This window comes from Sus scrofa, chromosome 2 (assembly GCF_054392235.1).
Source record: "Sus scrofa isolate SSC_HxYL_T2T_F1_AM1 chromosome 2, Sscrofa_HxYL_maternal_Yorkshire_Landrace_v2.0, whole genome shotgun sequence".
Lineage (NCBI taxonomy): Eukaryota > Metazoa > Chordata > Mammalia > Artiodactyla > Suidae > Sus > Sus scrofa.
In genome coordinates, this window is record NC_139384.1 from 85,223,653 (window position 1) to 85,247,800 (window position 24,148).

At 52.0% G+C, this 24,148-nt stretch overlaps 1 protein-coding gene and 1 long non-coding RNA gene across 10 annotated transcripts in view; one reads left to right on the forward strand and one right to left on the reverse strand.

Moving 5' to 3' along the window:
- Positions 1 to 432: 432 nt before the first annotated feature.
- Positions 433 to 24,148, forward strand: part of LOC106509459 (uncharacterized) — a 54,895-nt gene continuing 31,179 nt past the window's right edge. For 2 of the 6 annotated variants that reach the window (XR_014837785.1, XR_002341693.2), the window contains exon 1: positions 4,642 to 4,695. This is a non-coding gene — a long non-coding RNA (uncharacterized LOC106509459). Of the gene's footprint in view, positions 519 to 1,470; positions 1,641 to 4,641; positions 4,696 to 7,872; positions 8,016 to 11,891; positions 12,344 to 24,148 lie in introns of those variants that run through there. The other 4 variants (XR_014837786.1, XR_014837787.1, XR_014837783.1 and 1 more) reach the window with 4 other exon arrangements.
- Positions 10,524 to 15,038, reverse strand: NMRK2 (nicotinamide riboside kinase 2). Of its 4 annotated transcripts, none has more exons than XM_005661342.4 (7): positions 14,905 to 15,038; positions 13,028 to 13,118; positions 12,423 to 12,471; positions 12,181 to 12,337; positions 11,611 to 11,666; positions 11,131 to 11,237; positions 10,524 to 10,856 (listed from the first exon to the last, which is right to left on the reverse strand). In XM_005661342.4, exons 1-7 carry the CDS (start codon positions 14,928 to 14,930, stop codon positions 10,839 to 10,841), a joined length of 504 nt encoding a protein of 167 aa, XP_005661399.1. In that variant the 5' UTR covers positions 14,931 to 15,038; the 3' UTR covers positions 10,524 to 10,838. The 4 variants fall into 4 exon arrangements, with proteins under 4 accessions (XP_005661399.1, XP_003354052.1, XP_084869372.1 ...); XM_003354004.5 differs by having other exon boundaries at positions 11,595 to 11,666; XM_085013246.1 differs by lacking the exon at positions 12,423 to 12,471.

The window sequence follows — 24,148 nt, forward strand, 5'->3', positions numbered from 1 at the left end:
ATATGGAGTTCCTCGGCCAGGGATCAGATCCAGGCCACAGCTGCAACCTATGCTGAAGCTGTGGTAACATAGGATCCTTTAACCCATTGTACTGGGGATCAAACCTGTGTCTCAGTGCTCCAGAGACACTGCTGTGCCACAGCAGTAACACCAAAATTCATCCTTTTTTATCTTTTTTTGGTCAACAAATTTACACTTTTAAAATCTCAGTAAATTTTAGCTAATCTAACAGACCTACTCAGGTTTCTCCAGTTTTTATTGTTCTCTACAACTCATCTGGCTGTTAGGGCTTTAGGACAGGACTCTGAGCAGCAAGCCCCCCAGATGGTGTGTTTGTAAAGCACAATTGGCCTGTGGCAGGAAAAGGGCAACCAGGGTGGGTAATTGTGTAAAATCAGTAGGCGGTCATCTGGGTGCCATCTGCCTTCAACAGAAAAGGAGCTTCTGGGCGATGCTAGGATGTCTTCAGATCCCCAGAAGAGTGAGCCAGATGCTCCCTGGAGGTCCCAGGGAACCAGGTAACTGTGTTTATCCAGCCAACATTTACCCAGTCATGCCGCACTCTCACCTGGGAGATGTTGGTGGGAGGTGGAGACCATGTCTGTCTTGGTGGGAGTAGAGGAGAGGCCCTGAGCCGTCCAGCAGCCTTTCTGGTAAAGACTTTGAGGTGGAGATCAAAATTCCCTTCAGACTCACACCTGCCCTTTCAGTATCCAAAGTACCTCTGTGCTGAGGGTGAATTCCCCACCATCTTCAGGGGGTAACAGGGACAGATGTCCTTGCTTTGGAGATGACCTCTGCCCTGTGCCCCCTGACCTGGGTTATTTTGTGTGGCGCAGCTCTGCAGTCTCACCTTAGCTTCTTCAGTCTGTCAGTTAAGGGCACAGGGAACCACTTTCTGGTAATAAAGCACCTTGCCAGTGTATTTGGTCTATGCAAGCACTTACAAATAGTATTGTTCCATGGAGTTCCCATCATGGTGCAGCGGAAACAAAACTGACTAGGAACCATGAGGTTGCAGGTTCAATCCCTGGGCTCACTCAGTGGGTTAAGGATATGGCATTGCTGTGAGCTGTGGTGTAGGTCACAGATGTGGCTTGGATCCTGCATTGCTTTGGCTGTAGTGTAGGTTGGCAGCTGTAACTCCGATTGGATCCCTAACCTGGGAACCTCCATAAGCTGTGGATGCGACCCTAAAAAGCAAACAAAACAAAACAAACAAAAAACCCAAACAAAAATAGTATTGTTCCTTTACAGAGTCTGTGGGGCTAAGGCAGCTATTTATCCTGCCTGTGGCAGGCAGGCCCCAGGGTGGCCTCCAAGGAGCTCTGCCTCCTGCTTTTCACTCCCTGGAAAGCAGGCTGTCTAGCGGCAGGCTCTGACCAACTGAACGCTGTGAAGGTGATGGAGGTCAATTCCGTGGTTAGGCTGCACAGACTCTGACTTGTCCCTTGCTGGTTTTGGATGTAGTGAGCTGTCATGTTGGACAGGCCCATGTGGCAAGGAACAGCCAGCCAGCAGTGAAGCCCACCAACCATGTGAAGAGTACTAGCAGTGGATCCTTCCCCAGTCAGATAAAACCCAGCCCTGGCTGCCACCTGGACTACAGCCTCCTGAGGGATCCTGAGTAGAGGACCCAGGTAAGCCTTGTGATTCTCCTGACCCATAACTGTGAGATGCTAATGTGTGTTGTTTTAAGGCACTAGGTTTGTGGGGCTTTGTTACATAGCAGTAGCTGCTAACTCATGCTTATGAAGGTGCACCGTACCCACTCAAAGTTTTACCGAGCAATTGAACTCTCGCTTCTGCCTTCTGCTCTGAGGAGAGTAGGCCTCGTAGCAGGTCTGCAGAGTAAAGGCTCCATGTGTCTGGTTTTGCCTGATACAAAATGAGAGTGGCTTCTTACCTAGTTCTTGAGATGGAAGTGGGAAATGAACCCATGGGAACTGTGAGTCCTGTCCTTGTAGCTGGTGGGAGTCAGGCTGGACCTGCCCTGAGGTTGGCTCAGGGTTTGGTTGCAGTGCATGTGCAGCTTGTTGAACAGAATGGGTTGAAAGCCTGTTTTTATCTCAGGGGAAGGCTGTCACAGAGGATGAAGGGTGAGGGAGGCTGGGGTTCCACTGTTGCCTCTGTCCCAAAATTGCAGAGTACCCCACCCCTCACATGCTGCAGGATGCTGGTGATTGCTCCTCCCCCCAGGATGCTACAAGGAGTGAGTGGGAACTTGTAGAGCACCTTAAGCATCTACATTACAGCTTATTAAATCCACCAAATCTCAGGTTCCCGGACAGGTCAAGTTCTCCAAATGGACATCATAACACCAGCTGCAGGAGTTCTCCTGTGGGACAGTGGATTAAGGATCTGGTGTTGTTTCTGCAGCAGCTTGGGTCGATCCCTGGCCCAGGAACTCCCACATGCTGCGGGTGCAGCTAAAAAAACAAAAAACACCATTTCCAGGAGTTCCTGTTGTGACAAAGTGGGTTAAGGACTCAGTGTTGTCTCTGGGAGGATTTGGGTTTGATCCCTGGCCTCGCTCAGTGGGTTAAAGATCTGGCGTTGCTGCAAGATGCAGCATAGGTCATAGATGTGGCTCAGATCCAGTGTTGCCGTGGCTGTGGCATAGGCTGACAGCTGCTTCTCCAATTCATCCCCTGGCCAGGGAACTTCCATATGCTGTAGGTGCAGCTGTAGAAAGAAAAGGCAAAAAATCCCCACAAAAAACAAACAAAAAAAAATCCCACACACAAACACAAAAAACAAAAAACAAACCAAAACACCAGCGCCAGTCACAGAGAGAGATGAGGGTGGACATGGGTCACAGTCATAACTCTGGAGCCACATGGTTCCACAGCCCCACCATCAGGGAGGGGAAAGGGTCTGGGAGGGCTCAGATTTGGGGCAGTTGACAGAGTCTAAGCTTTCGTTGGAGTCACAAGGTCAGAAAATTTCATCATCATCTGTTAGGTTCCAGTTGATCTGGGTTTAAACTCAGCAAAAACCTGCTGAAGAAAGTGCTTCAGGCTAATCTGTACCTTTACTGTGGGAACTGGGGATCTTTGCTATTTATTATTTTTCCTCTTACCTGGTAAATAGTCCTTCACCCCTGCTGCCTTTTGTTTCCTTAAACTCATTAATTACTGAAACCAGTTTAAGGACATTGTGCTCAGGCTTAGATCCCAAAATGGCTTGGGCCAAAAATGGCTTCCCTTATGTCGAGAAAGACAGGCCTCAGGTTGGGGTGCGTCACTGATGTGGTTATCTCACTGTCCCCAGGGGAATCCGGCCCATCAGTTCCACCATTAGGAGGAGGCCTAGCAGCAGGCTCTGCAGGCAGTTTCCCCACGTGGGCAGAAAACCTCCTGGCCCTGCTAGTACCTTCTCTACTGAAGGGTCAGGAGGGGTGGGACCTGGGGTGAGGCAGGGGAGGAGTCAGTGGTCTTGGGGCCTATGTAGCAGGGAGACAATTTCAAGGACACCCTGGGGCAGCAGGGACTTGGCACAGAGGAGCCAGTGATATCCCATGGCTCCCTGCCTTGGGCACGTTCCTGCATTTCTGGGCAGAGAGTCAAGGCAGCGTGCGGCAGCGGCAAGGCGCCCTTTGGGGTGGGGCAAGCTGAGTTCAGACCCCAATGTGGACTGGGCTGGGCAGGGACAGAACTGCTGGCTGTGGCTGGGCTGCTGACCTTAGGCTCTTGGCTTGGTAGCTTGTGTTTCAGTAGCCTCCTTGTCACCAGTTATGGTGGGAGGCCCCCGTGGGGTAAGTGGTGGCTGGATGCTGGATGTCTAACATGGACACAGGAGTGGGCGGCTCTTTATTAGTCATGTGGACTCGAAGCCCCAGGAAGGAGGATGCCCCAGGCCCCACAGAGCACTTGAGTAGCACTCAGAAGCAGAGTGAACTTGGGCCAGGGGGTAGGGGTGGGTCGGGGGGGTAGGGGTAGGCTTCAGGGTCAAGAGGATGCTGTGGCCCCCAGTTCTATGGGAGATTGTCGCTGATTTGTTTGAATCATTCCATGGGCTGGCAGTGAAGTAACAGCAGGAGCGCTACCAGTCCCTGGAGAAGGAGGGCATTGGCTAGCAGATCTCATGAGGCGAAGTGCTAAAACTGTGGGGCCCTCCCAGTTTTCCCAGCACCTACGACTGGGCCTTAATTTAGGCCTTTTACCACAATCTGCATTAGTCATGTGCCATCTGCAAAATGACTCAGACAGGCCTGGGTTTTGCGCAGCCCAATTGGACTGCTGGCTCTTGGCAGACAGGTCACCTGTGTGTGTGTTTGTGCCAGGTTTGTCCTTAGGGACAGTGGTTCCTAGGATGGTGGCAAGGGTTGGAGGAAAGGGTGTGTCAGGGTCTGGCACACACTGGGCACCCCATCTCTGAGCATTCCCTGTTAGATTTGGGGGCTTGGTTACAGGAGTCACCAGGCCACACTGAGTCCTGTGCAGTGCTGCCCTTCCCTCTAGGGCAGAGGGCCGTCCTCAAGCCGCCTGCCCTGGCCCAAAGGCTGTGCACCCACAGCTGTTGTGCTTCTGACCATACTCGGGCAAGAGTCGGCGGCTTCTATTAATAACCGGCTCAGTGGCCCAGGGCCCAGGGTGGCCAGCAGCTCCTATAAAGCCAGACCCACGAGCCCTGAGAGGCTCCTTCAGCCCCTGAGACCTTTAGCCCCCCTGTTGTACAGAGAGAAAAAGAAAAGTAAGTACTGAAACCATCCCCTTGTCCCTCTGCCTGGCCCCACTTGGTGGCCTAAAAAGTAAGACACAGAACAGTGGCGCAAGACATACCCCATGCAAAGGACGTCTGAAACACAGCCTCCGGGGCATTTAACTGGCCCAGGCGGGAAGAGGGCAGTGAGGAGGAGGATGGGGCTGGGCCTTCCCCTCCTCGATTTCCTTGTCCTAGAGGGGCAGAGCTGGGACCCCTTCCCCGGCCAGGTGACCGCAGAATGCATGTGTGTCTTGCAGCGAAGGCCGAGGTGCTGACTCCCCTTGAGGAGCGCACGGCTTCCTCCCTATCCCATCCAGTCCCCAGAGTCCCCCATCCCACCCCCTGGGGTTTTGTATTTTGAGAGGCCCTGTATGGGAGGACTTATAGGCCCCTCTGGAAATGAGTCCTGTTTGCATGATTGAAAGTTGCCTCGCCCTGACCTGTTGAAAGCTGGAGAAGCTTAAAGGGGACCCGGGAGGTGATGAGGGCGTTTCTTGGGTGCCCCAGGCACTCTCCAGAATGCGCAGGGTGTGTTTGGGGGGGCTCCTGGGCTGCAGTGGAGGGCCTCATTCAACCCCCTCCTCCCCCTGGACACTGGCTAGTCCCCAAGTCTGCCCCAAGGATGCCCCCTCAGGGGCCTGGCACTGAGGGTGCCTGAGGTGGGGGCAGCCTTTGGAGGTGATGGCTCTGGCCCTGTTGGGACGAGGGTGGGGGTGGGGGTGCCGGCAGAGTAACTGCTGATTAAGAGAGCCAGCTGAGTGCTACTTGATGTGAGTGGCAAGTGCTTGGGGTGGGGGGGGGGGTCCTGAAATAGAGTGAGAAAAGAGTGGGGGCAGGGAGAAGGCTCTGCAGCCTTGTCCCCACCTCTTGGAGCCTCTGCCTCCATCTTCCTCCTCCCATGGCCATTAGGACATTTGGGGAAGACACTGGGGCAGAGCTCTGGCGGGTGAACATCCAGGGGCCGGGGACTCCCATGGGATGCTTTGCACGGAAGCTTGCCTGTGTCTGTATGTCTGTGGTGGGTTGGGATGGGGTAGGATCTCCCTGGGGGGAATGGAGCTTCAGATTGGCTTCCTAATTGGGGTGGTCTCTGAGGAGCTAGGTTCCAGCAAGGGGCCCACCCCCTCAGCCCCCAGGAATCCTGAGACAAACTTTCTCCCCCACGAGGTGTGCTCCCTGGCACCTGGGGCCCTGTAGGGATCAGAGAAGGGGGACTGCTGGCAGGCCTGGCCAAGTTCCTCAGGGTAGGGGATGACTTGGCTCAGGAGAGTGTCAGCCATGGGATGACCAGCATGTGGGCGTGGGTGTGTCACGTGGGTGTGTCAGGGTGTGTCCTGTCCTGGACTCTTAGCCTTCTTTGCACAGTGTGTCCCACTCAGGGCACCTCCGAGGAATGTGAGCCAATTCTTTGTCCTTGGTCCAGGGTGTCTCCTCCTTGGCCCTGCTGACGTTCAGCCTGGAGGGTTCTTGGTTGTGGGCCCATCCTGCGCTCTGTGGGGTGTAGAGCAGCATCCCGCCCCCTTGGTGCCAGGAGTACCACCACTGTGACAACCACAAATATTCCCTGGGTGGGAGAGAATCAGCCTCAGTTGAGAAGAACTGATCTGAGGTTGTTCTTGGCCTTGAGCATTTTGGGGAGGTGGGGTGCTTATTGCTAGGGACCCCAGGATGATTTTTGAGGATGTGGGGACAGGCATTCTTAGTGTTTTAGTGATGTGCTTTATTCTAACACATGTCAAGAAATTCAGGTTTTAGGATTTCCTGCTGGCTCATCACTGCTCTGGCCCTGGTTACTGCCAGTGACCACTGGATCAGCCTTGCCTTACTCAGTGCCTGCGGCAAAGGGCAGCCCTTGGAAGGCCCCCAGCACTCCCTCCTGGCTCGGCACCAGCTCCCGCCTGCCCTGCAGGACACAGTGACCTCTCCCTGCAGCCCCCACCCAGACCTCACACACACCGCAGCCCTCAGCAGGCACTGCAGGAAGTAAGCGATTTAGGCTGTGCAGACTTGAGGGTCTCTGGCGCAGCTCCTCAGCTCAGCCATGAAGCTGAAAAGCAGCCTCAGCTGATGCATGCTGGAATAGACATGGCTGCGGGCCAATAAAACTTTATTTATAGACACTGAAATTTGAATTTCACATAATTTGCATGTGTCATGAAATTTAATTCTTCTTGTTACTTTTTTCCATGACCATTTAAAAATGTGAACCCATTCTTAGCTCGAGGGCTGTACAAAAATATGCCATGGGCTGGACTTGGCCCATGGGCCATAGTTTGCCACCCCAGGTACTACATGCCCAGTAGACATTTGTTGAGTGGATAATGTTTAGTGCTCCATTAATCTGTGCACCCAGTTTATCTGTTTGACAGTAATGTGCTGTTAGTGAGGGCATTAATGAATTTTTCTTTCTTTCTTTTTTTTTTTTTTGTCTTTCTGCCATTTTTAGGGCTGCTGCCGTGGCATATGGAGTTTCCCAGGCTAGGGGTCTAATTGGAGCTGTAGCCGCCGGCCTATGCCAGAGCCACAGCAACGCAGGATCCGAGCCACGTCTGCAACCTACACCACAGCTCACGGCAACGCCGGATCCTTAACCCACTGAGCAAGGCCAGGGATCGAAGCAGCAACCTCATGGTTCATAGTTGGATTCGTTTACCACTGAGCCACGACGGGAACTCCTGAATTTCTGATTAAAGTCACAAATGTTGAAAATGCTACTTTTTTTTTTTTTTTTTTTTTTTGGTCTTTTTTTTTTGTTGTTGTTGTTGTTGCTATTTCTTGGGCCGCTCCCACGGCATATGGAGGTTCCCAGGCTAGGGGTTGAATCGGAGCTGTAGCCACCGGCCTACGCCAGAGCCACAGCAACGCGGGATCCGAGCCGCGTCTGCAACCTACACCACAGCTCACGGCAACGCCGGATCGTTAACCCACTGAGCAAGGGCAGGGACCGAACCCGCAACCTCATGGTTCCTAGTCGGATTCGTTAACCACTGCGCCACGACGGGAACTCCCCTGAAAATGCTACTGAATAAAGGTCACATTGGATTTTTTTTCTTAGCAAGTCCTAGAGGATTTTTAAAAATCTCTTTATTGAGTTAGAATGAACATACCATTCAGTTTATCCATTTAATGTATAAGTATATAATTTTTTTTTTTGTATATTCACAGGGTTGTGCAACTATCAACCACAATCAGTTTGAGAATATTTTATCCCCCTGCAAAAGAAGCCCTGTCTGCATGAGCAGTCACTCCCCGCCCCCCTCAGCCCTTGGCAACCATGAATCCACTCTCTAGCTTGGTGGATTTGCAGGGTTAGTCCTCCTGAGGCCTCTTTCTGTCTTACAGATGGGCGTCTTCTCCCTGTGTCCCCACGTGGTCTTCCGTGGGTGTGGGTGTGTCTCAGCTTCTTGTATGGACACCCATCATATTGGATTAGGGCTCATACTCACAACCCCATTTTTTAACATAGTCACTTCCAAATGCAGTCACATTCTGTGGTCCTAAGGGTCAAGGCTTTGACATGTCAGTGTGAGGGTACACAATTCAGTCCATAACAGTGTCTTTTGTTTTTGTTTTTCTTTGTTTGAAGTGAGGAGAGATTCAAATCCTGCTCAAACATACCAGGACACAGTGTTCTGAGCCATTAGGTACACAACTTGTTGTTGGCCGGGTGGGGACAGGAACCTGGGCCCTCCTGACTTTTGGCCTGTCGGCCCTGTCACCTCTCTTCTGCGGCCCCTGCAAGACAAGCAGATGTGGTGACCAGCCATCTCAGCTTGTTGGTTCTGAGGGATTTGGGGTGGGGGAGACAGGACTTCCTGTACTGAAGCTGGGAAAGTCCTTGGTAAATATGGTCAGTTTGTAGGGACAGTGGCTTGACTGGGTCTTTAGGTCGGCAGGAAAGGGCCGTGTGAAGCCTTAGCTGAAGCTAGTGCCAGGGCCATTGGGTCCTCCCAGCTCAGCTGCCGTTCGTCTGTCCATCTCAGCACTCTCCTTTGTGTCTTGCTCTGTCCTGTGTCTTGAGGCCACAGGGGCAAAGGGCGGTGGTGATGGCTATGCTGGGTGATTTTTGTTAGCAGGAAGGCTATGTTTAGAAGGGGCAGCGGCCAAGCGGACCAGCCCATTGGGAGGCTCCCAGCTGGGGCCCCAGGAAGTGAGCAGTTTCCCAGGAGCCTGGGACCCCAAACTGGGGGCAGGACATGAGCTTATAGGACCAATTTACTGCTAGGCCTGTTCTCTGGCGACGGGCAGGGAGCCTTTGGGCACACAGAGACCCCACTCCACTCCTGGACCCCACTGAAGGAAGCTTGGAGGACAGTGGGGCTGCCACAGGCAGTGAAGGGAGGGGCCTGAGCTGTGTGGCGAGTAAGGGGCAGGGGCACCCACACCCTTCGCCCTACAACCTTCTCGCTGATTGCAAGTATAGCAGGAAAGCCTGTGGGACCCTCACTGTGCCTGTACTTCTTCCTGGAACCATGCCAGAACCCAGACCTGATCCTTCCTCCTACATTCCCTTTTCTTTTTATTGAGGCAAAATTTATATAACATAAAATTAATCATTTTAAGTGAACAATTCAGTGGCATTTGGTATATTCACAATGTTATACAACTATCGTCTCTAATTCTAGAACATTCTATCACCTCCAAAAGAAACCCTGTCCTCATCAGCAGTCACTCCCCGGCCCCACACCTAGTCCCTGGCAACCATGAGTCTATCTTCCATCTCTGTGGATTTGCCTGTTCTGGGCATTTCATATGAGTGGAATCATGCAGCGTTTGTTCTTCTGTGTCTGACTTATTTTACTGAGCATAATCCATCCATGTTGTATTGAGTGTCAGTCTTTCCTTCTTCCTAAGATGGAATCATATTCCAGTGTGTGGATGGACCACGTTTTGTTTATCCTGTATTTGACGGACATTTAGGTTGGTTTCACCTTTGGGCTACTGTGAATAGTGCTAATTTGAACACTCACGTACAAGTGTTTGTTGGAACACCCGTTTTCACTCCTCTTGAGTATATTCATAGGAGAAGAATTGCTAGGTTATATGGTCATTGGTTCTTTCTTTTTTTCTTTTTTCCTTATAATTTTCAAATGTTCACTGGCTTTGTCTAAACCTGTCTGGACTGCAAGTTTTTCTTTCCTTTCTGGATTGAGTGGGGTGGGTGGCTACAGTTCCACAGCTGGCCCTGGGGCATCATCCTCAGGTCAGGTGGTACCCATCCCTCCCCTTTCTCCCCCTCCCCATCCACCTCAGTCTTTTGTCTCCCCAGGAGTCTTCCAGCCTTCCTTGGGAAAAAAGAACAGGGTCTGAGGAGACCTGAATTCAAATCCCAGCTCCCAAGCCACTGGCCATCTCTGGGCCTCAGTCTTACCATGAAATGGGTGTACATGATAAAGTGTCTCACTGATGTTCTGGGGAAGGCTTGGGGAGATACGGTTCCCGGAACAGGAAGTATGTCCCCATGAGCATCCTGTATCAAGACAGCTTCTCCATAACCCAAGGAAGTAGGTGTCACCTCTTGGTCACAGAGGAGGTGCCTGGGTGCAGTGAGGGTTGGACTCAGCAAGAGCCAGGGGCACCTCCCAACACCTGCTCTGGGCCGTGCCACGCTGTTTGTTGGAAGCTGGCAGGAAGTTTCCCTTTCTGGGGAAACTAGGCCCCAAAGACCCTCAAGCATCCACCAAGGGTCACACTGCCATGGATTTAACAGGCGGAGAGTGTAACTGCCCAGAGCTCTCAGGTCACCAGTGCACCAAAAAGAGGGGGCAGGAGAGACCTTCTCAGCACCTCAGCTACAACACGTTGGACCCCAACGATTAAAAAACAGGATCAGGTTTAATATGTAAGCCACCGTTGAGGTTACAGAAACATCTCAGGGTGGGATGCCTGGGCCCTGAGATGCTGGGCTGTGAGTGGGGCCTCCACTCTCCTATGTACAGACTTTCCCAAAGGGAAATGGTCACGCAGTGTCTGGCTGGGATGCTGCCAGCCTGGCCATATTGTGGCCGGAATTGTGTATGGGTCCCTGCAGTTGGGGGCTGGGCTCCTCCTCTCCAGCCTCGCCTAGGAGTGGTTCAGGAGCGAGTTCTGAATATCTTCCAGGACTTGGTGGAAAAGCTCCTCGCGGGACTTCATGCCATCCAGGTATACTAAAATCAGAAAAACCACAGTTAGGGGCTCTAGGGACTCAGCTGAGGGTCCAGGTCACTGGCGCTGCCACCAGGAGGTGAGGGGGGAGCCCACAGGGGATTGGCGGACTGCTGGGTCAGGAGGAAGCTGACCTGCAGAGTCAGGCTGCTGGAATAGACTGGCCACCAGGGCCCAAAGCAAGAGAGGCTGGCAGTGAGACTCAAGGAGGGACTTCTAGGTTTCCCAAATGGCCCCATTGTGATGGGACTGGCCTCATCTTATTTGGGCACTTACCCACTTCCACACCATTGGCCTCCATCTCCCGCTTATACTTCTGGTACATAGGCCACACGTGGCCATCGAAGAGACCAGGGGGATCAGGGACCGCATAGCTTCGAGTACTGGGGAGGGAGAAGGGAGAGAATGAACTACACCCATGTCACCCAAGGGGGGTGCCACTAGCAGTGCCTGGGATGTGAGAACTCAGGGACCACACCACTGAGAATGGGGACCCTGCTGATTCAGGGACCTCCAGCTGGGACCTGAGTGCCTCAACTTCTGGCATTTTCACTGGTAGGCCCTGGACATGCCCAGGGCAAGGCATAGGTGGGCCCTGTTTTTCTAGGCTGTGGGACTCAAACACAGCTCTGGCCACCCAGGTGCCTGTCAAACTGCAGCTTCAGGGTGGCTGTGTGTCCAGCGTGCATCCCTGGTTTCCTGGGCCCACTTGGGAATATAGACCGGGCCCCCAGGCTCACCTTCTTCTCCACTTACATTCTTCGTAAGGGACTGTCAGGAAGTACCGTCGGCTATACAAGTCCACCAGGGGCCTGGCAGGGGTGGGGGAACATGTCAGTGCTCAAGGGTCAAAGTACACAACCCCATGGCCTTGGCCTCCAGGGACTTTCCTGGGTGGTGAGGGCTGGGCAGGGGGTTCTGGGCCAGCTGGTTTAGGGGTAAGGGAGGGGACCAGCATCAGCCAGTCTCCTGCTATGCCTTGGAACATCCCCACACGAGGCCCCCACCCTGAGGATGGAATCCTCCCTTTCCCCCAGAGGATGGTCCCAGAGAAGTATGATGTCTTCCCCAGGGTCACACAGCAAGCCTGGGCATCCCACCCAGCCGCCTCCTCTGCCTAAGGAAGTTGAGGTAAGGAAGATTCACTTTTCCCCAGGAAGAGTGAATGTTTGCAACAGACTGTTGAGCTGAGCCCAGCTCTGCCGCCAACTCAAGCCTCCTACCGCACCTCCTGCACGCTTGGGGCTTGGTTTCCTGCCTGCCCAAATAGAGACTCGGTGACCTGGAAGGGCCCGGATTGTTTGGGGCCTGAACCTGCAGACTCACTTGTAGCTGTAGAGCAGGAAGCCTTCCAGAATGAGGATGTGGGTGTCTGAGGCATCAAGTTGGACGTTGACCCCATGGGCACGGGCGAACTTCCGGGGGCTGCTCACCCAGGCCTGCACGGTGTTCAGCATGGCCTCCATGTCCAGGGACTCCAGCACTGGAGGTAGGAGTGTGGACATTGGTGGGGTGGAGGGCCAGGGGACAGTGTGGGCAGGGGGCGTGGGGCCGCCGTCCATCCTTACCGTCCCACTGTTTGAAGCCGTCCTCCCCAACTGCTATTTGGTCTTGGGGCTGAAACAGAGGAGCCCAAGCCGCGGGCTCAGTGCCCGCCTTCCCACCTCACCCCACCTGGGGTGACAGTGCCTGGAGAGCCCACAGTGAGGGTTCAGGCGTACCTGCCTGCCCCCTCTTCCTACAGCTGATACTTATAGGCTCTTGGGGTTGTAGGCAGGGTGGGGGCTCCAGGCCAGTGCTTGGAACTTCCCCCCAACCTCTTGACTCTCAGGACCAGGAGTTGGGGAGACTCTGCATTCATTGTCTTGTTATCCCTCACCTTCCACAAAGCATTGTGGGCAGGCTCAGAGCCCATTTTGCAGATGGGAAAGCAGAGGTGCAGAGGATAAAGGGAACTGCCCAGGTGGTACAACCTCTCTGGGAACCACAGTTTTGCATTGGTTTGATGGGGAACCGGTGTGCCGTAAGAATGTGCTTAGGTGCACAGTAGGCACTCAGTAACCAAGACTGCCTGTCCCTCACTCTCCTGGTGTGGGTCAGCCCAGGGTGCCCCAGGAGGGGTCTGCTAGCCCTGAGTCTCCTCGTCCACCCATCCCCGTGTCAGGGTGGCCACCTTGAAGAAGTCATCCTGGTGGATCACGCAGCAGTTGGGCAGCGACTTGAGGAGGCTGTTGGTCAATGTGGTCTTGCCGCCGTTGGTCATGCTGTAGAGAGAGCATGAGGCTATTTGGTCCTTCCTTTGGGCCTAGCCAAGTCTGGGAAGTCCCCAGGGTCACACTCAAATCTAAAACCCAGAGAGCTAAGAAGGTATTTCTATTTATCTACTGTCAGAGGAGGCTTTCTAAGTAGCCAGCCTGGGCCGCCCAGCCCCCTTCTGCCCACTGCCCACTCAGGCCAGGCCCAGGTCTGAAGCAGAAGAGAGGCCAAGAGTATGAAAGTAAACAAAAAAGTGAACACAGTCTTAGCTGGGGAGGTAGAAGTAACTTATTCAGCGTTATTGCAAACCCAAGAGGTGGGGCTGAGAGCTCATTTTTACAGATAAGAAAACTGAGGCCCACTCGTGACTTAGCCTCACTAGGGCTTTAAGAAAAAAAGTCAAGGGAGTTCCTACTGTGTCACAGTGGAAATGAAACCAACTAGTATCCATGAGGATGCGGGTTGGACCCCTGGCCTTGCTCCGTGGGTTAAGGACCTGGCATTGTCGTGAGCTGTGGTGCAGGTTGCAGATGCAGCTCTGATCCCATGTTGCTGTTGCTGTGGTTGTGGCATAGGCCGACAGCTGCAGCTCTGATTTGATCCCTAGCCTGGAAACTTCCGTGTGCTGTGGGAGTGGCCCTAAAAAGCAAAAAAAAAAAAAAAAAAAAAAAAACCAAAAAAACCAAAAACCAAAAACCAGCCAACCAACCAAAAAATCAAAGTGTTAAAGCAAGTGCAAATTGGGGGGGGGGGGATAATTTGTGATAGGGACAGAGGGAAAGGATAGTGAAAAAAGCTATTGGCAAAATAGGATGACCAGCTCCTTCCAGCTTGCCCTCGGGTGGCTCTGATTTTAGTGCTGAAAAGTCCCAGATCCCAGGGACCCTTCCATGCCAGGAAAAAGAGGGCAGATGGTCACCCTAAGGACTCTGGACCGGGCTGATGAAGGACAGAGAAGGGTAACTGTCAGGCCTTTCTGGAAATGAGTGTCCCTTTGACCTGGTTGTCCCTGCTCTAGGAATCGGGTGGAAAGCTGGGTGTGGAGGTGGGGGAGCTTCAGCTGTTTAAAAGGGCTGATAAGAAAGGTGACCCCATACATTAGGGGGAGCAGGTTAGAACGGTGATCCTGATATTAATTTGTTGGGCCAGCTATGGAACACACAGACCCAGCACAGGAAGAAATAGGGGCCCTTATCTCACTTTATGAGGAATTTCAAGAGGGTGATAGAGCATTAATTGAGGGGGTGGGAGCCCCAGGCCACCCCTGCCTGTGCTCAGTGCTTCCCGGGCGTCATCCTAAAGGCTCGGTTATTGGTAATAAAATGGAGAGTTTCAATCCCAGGAAGGCAAGGCTCCTGCCAGAGGTCAGCAGAAGTGGCTTCAAAGGCAGGTGTCACACAGTCATAGGGAGTGCCATTCTGGGGACCCCTCTACCTGACCACATGCCTCCCTGAGTTTGGTGTCTCTCCACCCCCACCCCTACAGCAGCCCAGTGCCTTAAGGAGGGCCTGCCTGAGCTTTATAAAGTCTAATCCCACTCAGTCTAGTAGGGGTGGGGAAGGGATTTCCACTTGGAAATTTAAAGCTGGGTCTGGCACCCAGACCACTCAGACCACCAGACTGAACCACCTAGGGTAGAGACCGCACTCCAACCTTGGGCAGTGGGCCTCTGTGACCCGAGGCTCCAGGCAGCCCTCCATTTGTTCCTTGGCCCATACAGGGGCTTGCCCGCCCTATCCTGCATGCTCCACCATTGCCCACGCGAGGCGGTCTGCCACGGCCCCTGACACTCACCCTCCGATGCCCACGATGTATTTCATCTCTGCTTGGAGGGGCGGCGGGGACCGCGCTCGGCAGGCGGACTCCTGACTACCAGGCACCTGGCTAGGTCCGACCCCTCAATGCCCTTGGGCTCCGGCGCGAGTCCCAGCTTCATTGAGAAAACCCCGCACCTTTATAGGCCTGGGCAGCCTGGAGGCCGCCCCGGGGGAGGTGGCCCAAGGCCTATAGGGAGTGCAGTTTTCAAGGGGGAGGGTTCCCGGTGGGGGCACCAGCACCTGTTCTACCGGATGGAAATAGCTCCACGCTGTCTTTTGCCTAAATTAGTCACGGGCCAGCTGGGCAGGGGGGTGTGGGTGGATGTCACTCTGAAGCCTCTTCCCCGCCTCCCTTCCTCCTCCCACTCCTTGCTCCTAGCCAGACTGCCCATGGGACAGATAACCGGCCACACATCTTCCCTTCCTAAAAATATCCGGCTCAGTGTGTCCCCTCACCTGACCCTGACATTAAGGCTGGTTCTGGTGGCTGAGAGAGGGAACTCACCCCCACCCCCCACCTCTGTCTCCAGCCATAGCAGCCGGCCAGCCCCACAGGTCCCTGCACCACGGGGAACTTCCTTTCCTAAGGGTGTTGCTGCCAAGATAGGCTTAAAGTCCAGAGTGGTGAATCCCAAGATAGCTTTGTTCTGGTGACCCTGGCCATCAGAACATATCAACGTGACACCAGGGACCGTTCATCCAGTGCCCATGTGAGGCCTGGAGTTGCTGGGTTTGGCTTAAGGCTTCTCAGCAGCTGAGGGGTTGGGGAAGGTCTGGTCCTGCTGATTCCTGCTCTATCCCTGCCCCCTTACTGACCAGCTGGGACTACGTCACCAACCACACCTCCCCACAGACCAAATCTTTTGGTTTCAGGACCCCCTTTCACTCTTCAAAAGAACTGAGGACCCCCAAGGAGCTTTTGTGTCAATGGATTATCATCATCCACATTTACCACGTTACAAATTAAAACAAAACTTAGGAGTTCCCATTGTGGCTCAGTGATAACAAATCCGACTAGTATCCATGAAGATGCAGGTTCGATACCTGGCCGTGCTCAGTGGGTTAAGGATCTGGTGTTGCTGTGACCTGTGGTATGGATCGCAGACAGGACTTGGGTCCTGCATTGCGGTGGCTGTTGTGTAGGCCAGCAGGTGTGGTTCCGATTGGACCCCCTAGCTTGGAAACTTCCATATGCCGCAGGTGCGGCCCTAAAAAAAGTTATAAAAGTAAAAATAATGTATGCGTTCCCTCTGTGCTTCATCTGGTTAAGGATGTGGTGTCACCGCAGCTGTGGCTCCAATTCAATCCCTGGCCCAGGAACTTCCATATGCTATGACTGTGGCAAAAAAAAATGTAAATATAATATTTTTAATGAAGAACAATTACATGTAAAAAATTAAGAGAGTGGGCTTGATGGAGTTCCCTGGTGCTTCAGCAGGTTAAAAACTTGGTGTTGTCACTGCTGTGTCTTGGGTTGCTGCTGTGGCATGGGTTAAATTCCTGGCCTGGGAACTTCCATCTGTCATAGTCTTGGCCCAAAAAAAAAAAAATCGATGAAGCATGAAAATAGACATTTCAGAGTTCCGATTGTGGCTCAGCAGTTAATGAACCCGACTAGCATCCATGAAGACTTGGGTTCAATCCCTGTCGTCACTTAGTGGATTAAGGATCTGGAGTTGCCGTGAGCTGTGGTGTAGGTCACAGTCGGCTTGGATCCTGTGTTGCTGTGGCTCTGGCATAGGCCAGCGACTACAGCTGCGACTGGACCCCTAGCCTGGGAACCTCCATATGCCGCAGGTGCAGCCCTAAAAAGACCAAAAAAAAAAAAAAAAAAAAAAGGCATTTCTTCGAATAGGGTATACTCGTGGCCAACAAGCACATGAAAAGATGCTCAGGTCACTATCAGGGAAATGCAGATCAAAACCACAGTGAGACACTCTCATACCCATTAGGATGGCCATAGGCCAAAAGATGGACCATAGCAGGTGTTGATGAGGATGGAGAGAAATGGGCAACTCTGAATGGGAAATGGGACAGTCGCTATGGAAAATAGTTTGGTGGGTTTGATGACGCAATTTCACTTCTAGGTATCTACCCAAGAGAAATGAAAACAGATCTCCACAGAAGCTTGTACATGAATGTTTATAGCAGTATAATCCACAGGAGCTGAAAGGTGGAAACAACCCAGGTGTCCATCAGCATATGATAAATAGGTACATAAGTTGTGGTGCATCCACAGACTGGGGTATTATTCTGCCATGAGAAAAGAGGGAAGCACTGACACTCACTACTATGTGGATGAACCTTAAGACCATGATGCTCAGTGAGAGAAGCAGACACGGAAGGACACATAGTGTGAAATTCTATGGATGGGAAATGTCAACAACAGGCAGATGCACAGAGACAGAGAGTGGATTCCTGGTTGCCAGAGGTTGGAGTAGAAATGCAGAGTGATTACTTATACGGTGTTCTTTTGGGAGGATGAAAATGTTCTAGAATTAGCTAGAGGTGAGGTTGCACAGCAGTGTGAATGCACTGTTACTGAAGTGTATACTTTACAATAGTGTTTAGTTATATACTGTGAATCTCACCTCAGAGAACAACAACAAAACGCTGAGAACCCTTCCAGCTGCAGTCAGAGCGGAAGGACATGTCATTACAGTAGAAGGATCAGAAAGATGTCCTGCTGCTGGCTGTGAGGGTAGAGGAGGGGCCAAAAGCCAAGGATGTGGATGCCTCCAGAAGCTGGAAAAGGCAGGAAACATTCTGCCCTGTAGTCTCCAGAAGGAACCAGCTCTGCCCACACCTGAATTTTAGCCCTGTGAGGCCTGTGTCAGCTCAACCTTCAGAACTGTCAGAGAATAAATTCATGTTGTTTAAGCTCCCCCCCCACAAATTTTTAAGGTAAAAGAATGTATTGTTCTACATTTTTGTAAACCTCTTAAATGTCTGACTTAGTAGAAGGCAGTTAGGTTCTCATATCTGCTTGTTCAGTCTGTTTGCATAGGATGTTTTGGTTGATGTGTAGGAAGAAAACCCAGCCTCAGAGAGAGAGGTGAGGAAGATTTTTTTTCGTTTTTCTTCTTTTTTCTTTTTTTTGGGGGGGCTGCACCCATGACATATGGAATTTCCCAGGCTAGGTGTCGAATTGGAACTATAGCTGCTGGCCTATGCCACAGTCATAGCAATGCCAGATCTGAGCCGAGTCTGCGACCTACACCACAGCTCACGGCAATGCTGGGTCAGGGGTCAAACTTGCATCCTCATGGATAGTAGTTGGATTTGTTACCACTGAGCCACAACAGGAACTCCAAGGAGGATTTTTTTTTTTTGAGAGGATTTATTTATTTATTTATTTTTTAAGGGCCATACCCAGGGCATATGGAGGTTCCCAGGCTAAGGGTCTAATCAGAGCTGTTGCCGCCAGCCTACGCCAGGGCCACAGCAATGCCAGAGCTGAGCCACATCTGCGACCTACACCACAGCTCACGGCAACGCCAGATTCTTAACCCACTGAGCGAGGACAGGGATCGAACCTGCAACCTCATGGTTCCTAGTCGGACTTGTTTCCACTATGCCACAATGGGAACTCCTGAGAGGAGGATTTAATAGCCTCTTTAGGTCATCAAGCATAGACTTTTTTGTCCTACACCCAACAAGACAGGTAGAGGTTTATGAAGGTGGGTTGTTCTCTTTCATTCTCTGTTCCATTAAAATACACTGATCTGTCTTTGCACTTTTTTTTGGTCATGCCCACAGCATGTGGAGGTTCCCTCGACAGGGATCGAACCCTCACTACAGCAGTGATCCAAGCCGCGGCAGTGACAACAGTGCATCCTTAACCCACTGGGCCATAAGAAACTCCTGTAGTTGCACTTTGAATGGATCTTTTGCCCATGAGTGATTTTGACCTCGAAGACCCCATGAAAGGTCTCAGTGACCGCCACCCTTACCCACCCCAGACACACTTTTAAGAACCTCTGGTTAAGAATCCTGAGTTTGAATCCTATTTCTGCCACTTGCCAGCTGGGGGAGCTCAGGCCCTGCCCTGGCATCTCTGTACCTCACTGTTCTCATCTCTATAACAGGAGGCTGCTGGCCTCAACCAAGGGAGGAGGCTGTCTTTGACCTTGGGCTCCCACCTCCAGGGGGTTTTATGAAGGGAGGTTGCCCTGTCCTACCCATCATTTACCTCTCACTCAACAGCCAGAGCTGCTGCTACAAGGGCCTTTGTATATGCCAGTCTCTCCTCTGGGAGGTCCCCTATCTAAGCCTCCTCCCTCGGGCTAACTTTGCCCAAGTCATCTTGTGCCAGCTTGGACATCCCCTCCTCCAGGAAGCCTTTCTGGATTCTCCCTCCCTCCCTCCACACCATGAGTTCCCTCTGGGGCAGACAGGGCCAGATGTGTCTTGTTCTTGGGTGTATCCTCAGTGCCCAACAAGGCTGGGCCTACCAGACAGAGGCTCCCTACATGGTAGCAGAAGGAATAAGTAAAACAGGAAGAGGTGGGAGCGTTGAATCCAGCCTCCAGGTGAAGTGAGGGGATTCCGGTAGGAATCCTGCTAAGTCAGTATAGCCAGAATCCTCCCTTAGCCCTCTTGCCTCCTCCTACTGATTCTCTGGCCACCAACCCTGCCTGCTCCCTGGCTGTGAACCTGCTGCCTGTGCTGTATTTGGAGTGGAGCCTGGCTCTACGTGGGTGGAGATCTCTCCCCAACTGCAGTGGCTCCTGAGTACAATCCTGTTTTGCTCTGCAAATTGTCTGGCACTGATTTTTCTTTAAACCTGCTCCCTCTCTGTGGTGGCCAGAGGGAGCTTTGTAAAAAACCTGACCAAGTGTTGTCTTTTCTCTGTTCCAATTCTCCTGTGACCCCCACCCGACGTCCTCATTTACATTTAGAAGTCTTTTGGAGGAGTTCCCGTAGTGGCTCAGTGGGTTAAGAACCCAACTAGTATCCATGAGGATATGGGTTCAATCCCTGGGCTTGCCCAGTGGGTTAAGGATCTGGTATTGCCATGAGCTGTGGTGTAGGTCACAGATGAGGCTCAGATCTGGTGTTGCTGTGGCTGTGGTGTAGGCTGGCAATTGCAGCTCCAATTTGACACCTAGCCTGGGAGCTTCCATTTGCTGTGGGTATGGCCCTAAAAAGACACACACACACACACACACACACACACACACACACACACACACGCGAAGAACAAGAAGCCCACTGGCCTCACCCCAGGCCCTGCCCTGTCTTTCTCTCCATGGCTGACTTTCCTGCATCTCACCAGCAGGATGGTAAAAACAGCTGCTCAGGACCAACCAGTGATGGAGACAGAAAGTTACTGATGCTGTTGATAGCTAGTTAATGGACTCATCTAGTAGTCTCAGGCAGGACTGACCTGGTACAGAGGTCAGGAGAGGTCACTGGGCAACTAACTTGCTCAGGGGCAGAGTGAGCAAATGGCCAAGTTGGAGGTCTTGCCCACTGGCCCCCACCTGCTTCTCCCCTCCAGCCCCACTGGGTCACAGTTCCCATGTTGGCAGTGAGTTGGACCTGTGACCCTGAGCTGCATCAGGTCACCCTTGGCAGGAGGAAAGCCAGCTCCAGGATGTGACCTCTGGCCCAGTTTCAGTGGCTAGAATTTCCCGAGAGCCTCCTTGTGGGGCATGTGGCCCAAGCCACAGGTGATGTGACCTGCCCAGATAGAGGACTTGGCAGAGCACCGCTGGGAGGCCTCCCGGTTGGCTCTCCCTGGCACATAGGCTCCCAATGCAGACGGCCCATTGGTCTAAGGTCATTAAAAGTGATCATCCTGGAGTTCCCGTCGTGGCGCAGTGGTTAACGAATCCGACTAGGAACCATGAGGTTGTGGGTTCGATCCCTGGCCTTGCTCAGTGGGTTAACGATCCGGCGTTGCCGTGGGCTGTGGTGTAGGTCGCAGACGTGGCTCGGATCCCGCGTTGCTGTGGCTCTGGCATAGGCTGGCAGCTACAGCTCCGATTAGACCCCTAGCCTGGGAACCTCCATATGCCGCGGGAGCGGCCCAAGAAATGGCAAAAAGACACACACAAAAAAGTGATCATCCTGTCCCATAGTGTGTGACTATCCTTATAGGAAACATCCAGAACAGGCAAATCCACAGAGACAGAGTAGATTCCTAGTTCCCATGGGCTAAGGGAGGGATAGAGGGTGACTACTGATAGGGACAGAGTCTCCTTTTTGGGTGATGGAAAAGTTCTGGATCTAGACAGAGGTAATGGCACTAAAACATTGTGAATGTGCTAAATGCTACTAATAGTAAATTAAAAAAAGAAGTGAGGAGTTCCCATCATGGCTCAGCAGTTGTCGAACTCAGCTAGCATCCATGAGGATGCGGGTTTGATCCCTGGCCTTGCTCAGTGGGTTAAGGATCCGGTGTTGTCTTGAGCTGTGGTTGTAGGTCGCAGACATGGCTCAGAACTCGAGTTGCTATGACTGTGGTGTAGGCTGGCGGTTACAGCTCCAATTGTACCCCTAACCTGGGAACTTCCATATGCCATGGGTGTGGCCCTAAAAAGACAAAAAAAAAGAAAAGAAAAAAAAAGTGACCATGCCGTATTTAGCTCTGGGTTCCGAAGAACACCCACCACAGGGAGTCTGGCCCCTGGCCCTTTCCCCCTGCACTCCTTCAGCGACTTTTCATTCTTCTGCTCCTGGCTCACCCAGCTCTGTCCAGCCTCTAGGCTTTGCCCTTGCCAGCCTCTCCGCCAGGGTTATCTTTCTGCCAGCCTGTTGGCCTGGCTAACTGCTACTTCTCTCTGGTTTCCAATCAGAGAGGACCTCCCCCTCCCCTACGAGGGACCCTTCCTAGTCTTTCCTCCTGGTTGCCAATGAGGCTCTGGTTCCCTGCATCAAACTTTCCCACTGCGCTGGGAGCAACATGAGGGGTGCTTGGTCCCGGAGGGGCCCCCAATACTCAGAAGATGAATGAATGAATGAGTGAATGAACGAGTGAGGTTCTCAAGAACCCTCTTAGAATAATCAGAGATGAGACGGGGTGGGGAAGGGAGTGGGTCCATTACCCCTAAACATTGCAACCCATGATCCCAGCTCCAGCTCTGCTGTCTTCAGCCCCCTTCCTTGTCCCCCCATGCAGGCCTGTCCCTCAACAATCCCCGTGAAGCCACCCACTCTGTGAAGGGAGTCTCAACTGATACCACAGAGGCAGGATGGCAGAGGCAGTGAGCTTGCACCTGTTGTCTCCTTCCATCAACCTGATGGTGAGGTGCTACCAGCAGGTCCCCAAATCCTGGGCATGGACAAAGGGAGGACTGCTTCTGTCCCTGTCATGGGAGGTTCCATTCTGACCCTTTGAGGGGCACAGCCCCCCAGCTGTCCTGCAACTGACAGAGGGCTTGGGGGTCCCTGGTCCTGTGATGGGGTGGCCAGCAGGGATGAAGCTTAGGGTTGGGCCTTAGACCCATCACTCCGTTCATGTGACCCCAGGAGAGCCATGTCATCTCTCCATGCCTCAGACTTCTCCTCAGTAACATGGGAACTGTGCTAGGTTGGGCTTGGACTATTATTACTACTGTTACTATTATTATTATTGTGGTATTATAATTTATAAGAAGAAACATAAATTTGGTCTTGTCCCAGTTCCTGGAAGACGGCTCCTAAAACCCTTGTTTCCTAACTGATGAGAGGGAACATCTTTTGTTTTAATAATTGGTCTTGTCCTCTGTTCTGAAATAGCTCCAGAGAATGAAGATGAAAGAGATGTCTTTTGCTATCCTTTTTTTTTTTTTTTTTTTTTTTTTTTTTTTTTTTTTTTTTTTTTTTGCTTTTTAGGGCCACACCTGTGGCATGTAGAGGTTCCCAGGCTAGGGGTCAAATCAGAGCTACAGCTGCAGGCCTATACCTGCAGGATCTGAGCTGAGTCTGTGACCTACACCACAGCTCACGCCAACACTGGAATTCCCGACCCACCATTTGAATGAGGCCAGGGATCAAACCTGCATCCTCACAGATACTGGTCAGATTTGTTTCCGCTGTGCCATGATGGGAACTCCTCTTCTACTATTCTTTTTTTTTTTTTTTTTTTTTTTTTTTTTTTTTTTTTTTTTTTTTTTTGTCTTTTTGCTATTTCTTTGGGCCGCTCCCGCAGCATATGGAGGTTCCCAGGCTAGGGGTCTAATCGGAGCTGTAGCTACTGGCCTACGCCAGAGCCACAGCAACGTGGGATCCGAGCCGCATCTGCAACCTACACCACAGCTCACGGCAACGCCGGATCATTAACCCACTGAGCAAGGGCAGGGACCGAACCCGCAACCTCATGGTTCCTAGTCGGATTCGTTAACCACTGTGCCACGACGGGAACTCCTCTTCTGCTATTCTTAGCAAGTCCTTTCAACCACACCTGAGATGCTATGAGATGACTTTTGGAAAGGCCCAATAACCACAGGATGGGGGCCGGTGGCCAGGGGAACCCCCCACTGTGGGAACTTTCAGCACCACCCTAGCCTCTCCAGGGAGTGGGGAGGGGGTGGAATTGAGTTAATCACCAATGGTCAGTGGTTTAATCAATTGTACCTATGTGATGGCACCTCCAAAAATCCTTTAAGGATTCCAGTGGAGCTTCCAGGTGGGCGGACACTGGAAAGGGCCAGGAGGGTGGTACCCAGAGGAGGCATGGAAGATCTGCTCCCTTTCCAGCACCTCGCCCGGGGTGTCTCTTCCATCTGAGTTGCATCCTTTTATAATACCTGCAGTTGACTGTGGTTTGAAGAGGGGACAGGCTTGTGGGGCTGAGCCCTTTACCTGTAAGTTCTGCCCAAACCAGTAGTGTCAGGATTGAGTTGAATTGTCAGACACAGCTGGTGTCTGCCAGGAATTGGAGAATTGTTTAATAACAGTGGTGATTATTATTAACTGCTGACTAAATGATTCCAGAGAGACTTGGGGGCAGGAAAGGAACTTGAATCACACAGAGGCAGAGCTGAAAAGGGCCTCAGAAAGAACCAGCCTGGGTCGCCCCTGATTGCATAGCATTTTTTTTATTACTCAGTGAATTTATTACATTTATAGTTTTACAATGATCATCACAATCCAATTTTATAGGATTTCCATCCCACAACACCAGTGCATCCCCCCACCCCCCGAACTGTCTCCTTTTGAAACCATAAGTTTTTCAAAATCTATGAGTCAGCATCTCTTCTGCAAAGAAGTTCGTTCTGTCCTTTCTTCAGATT

Bases quoted from the DNA above. Each gene is read 5' to 3' on its own strand.
- NMRK2 (XM_003354004.5), bottom strand. From the start codon at position 14,930: ATGAAATACATCGTGGGCATCGGAGG. The intron at 12,338-12,422 runs GTAAGGATGGAC...TCCTACCTCCAG, and splicing joins CGGCTTCAAACAGTGGGACG to TGCTGGAGTCCCTGGACATG. The intron at 11,667-12,180 runs GTGAGTCTGCAG...CACCCCTGCCAG, and splicing joins TTCCTGCTCTACAGCTACAA to GCCCCTGGTGGACTTGTATA.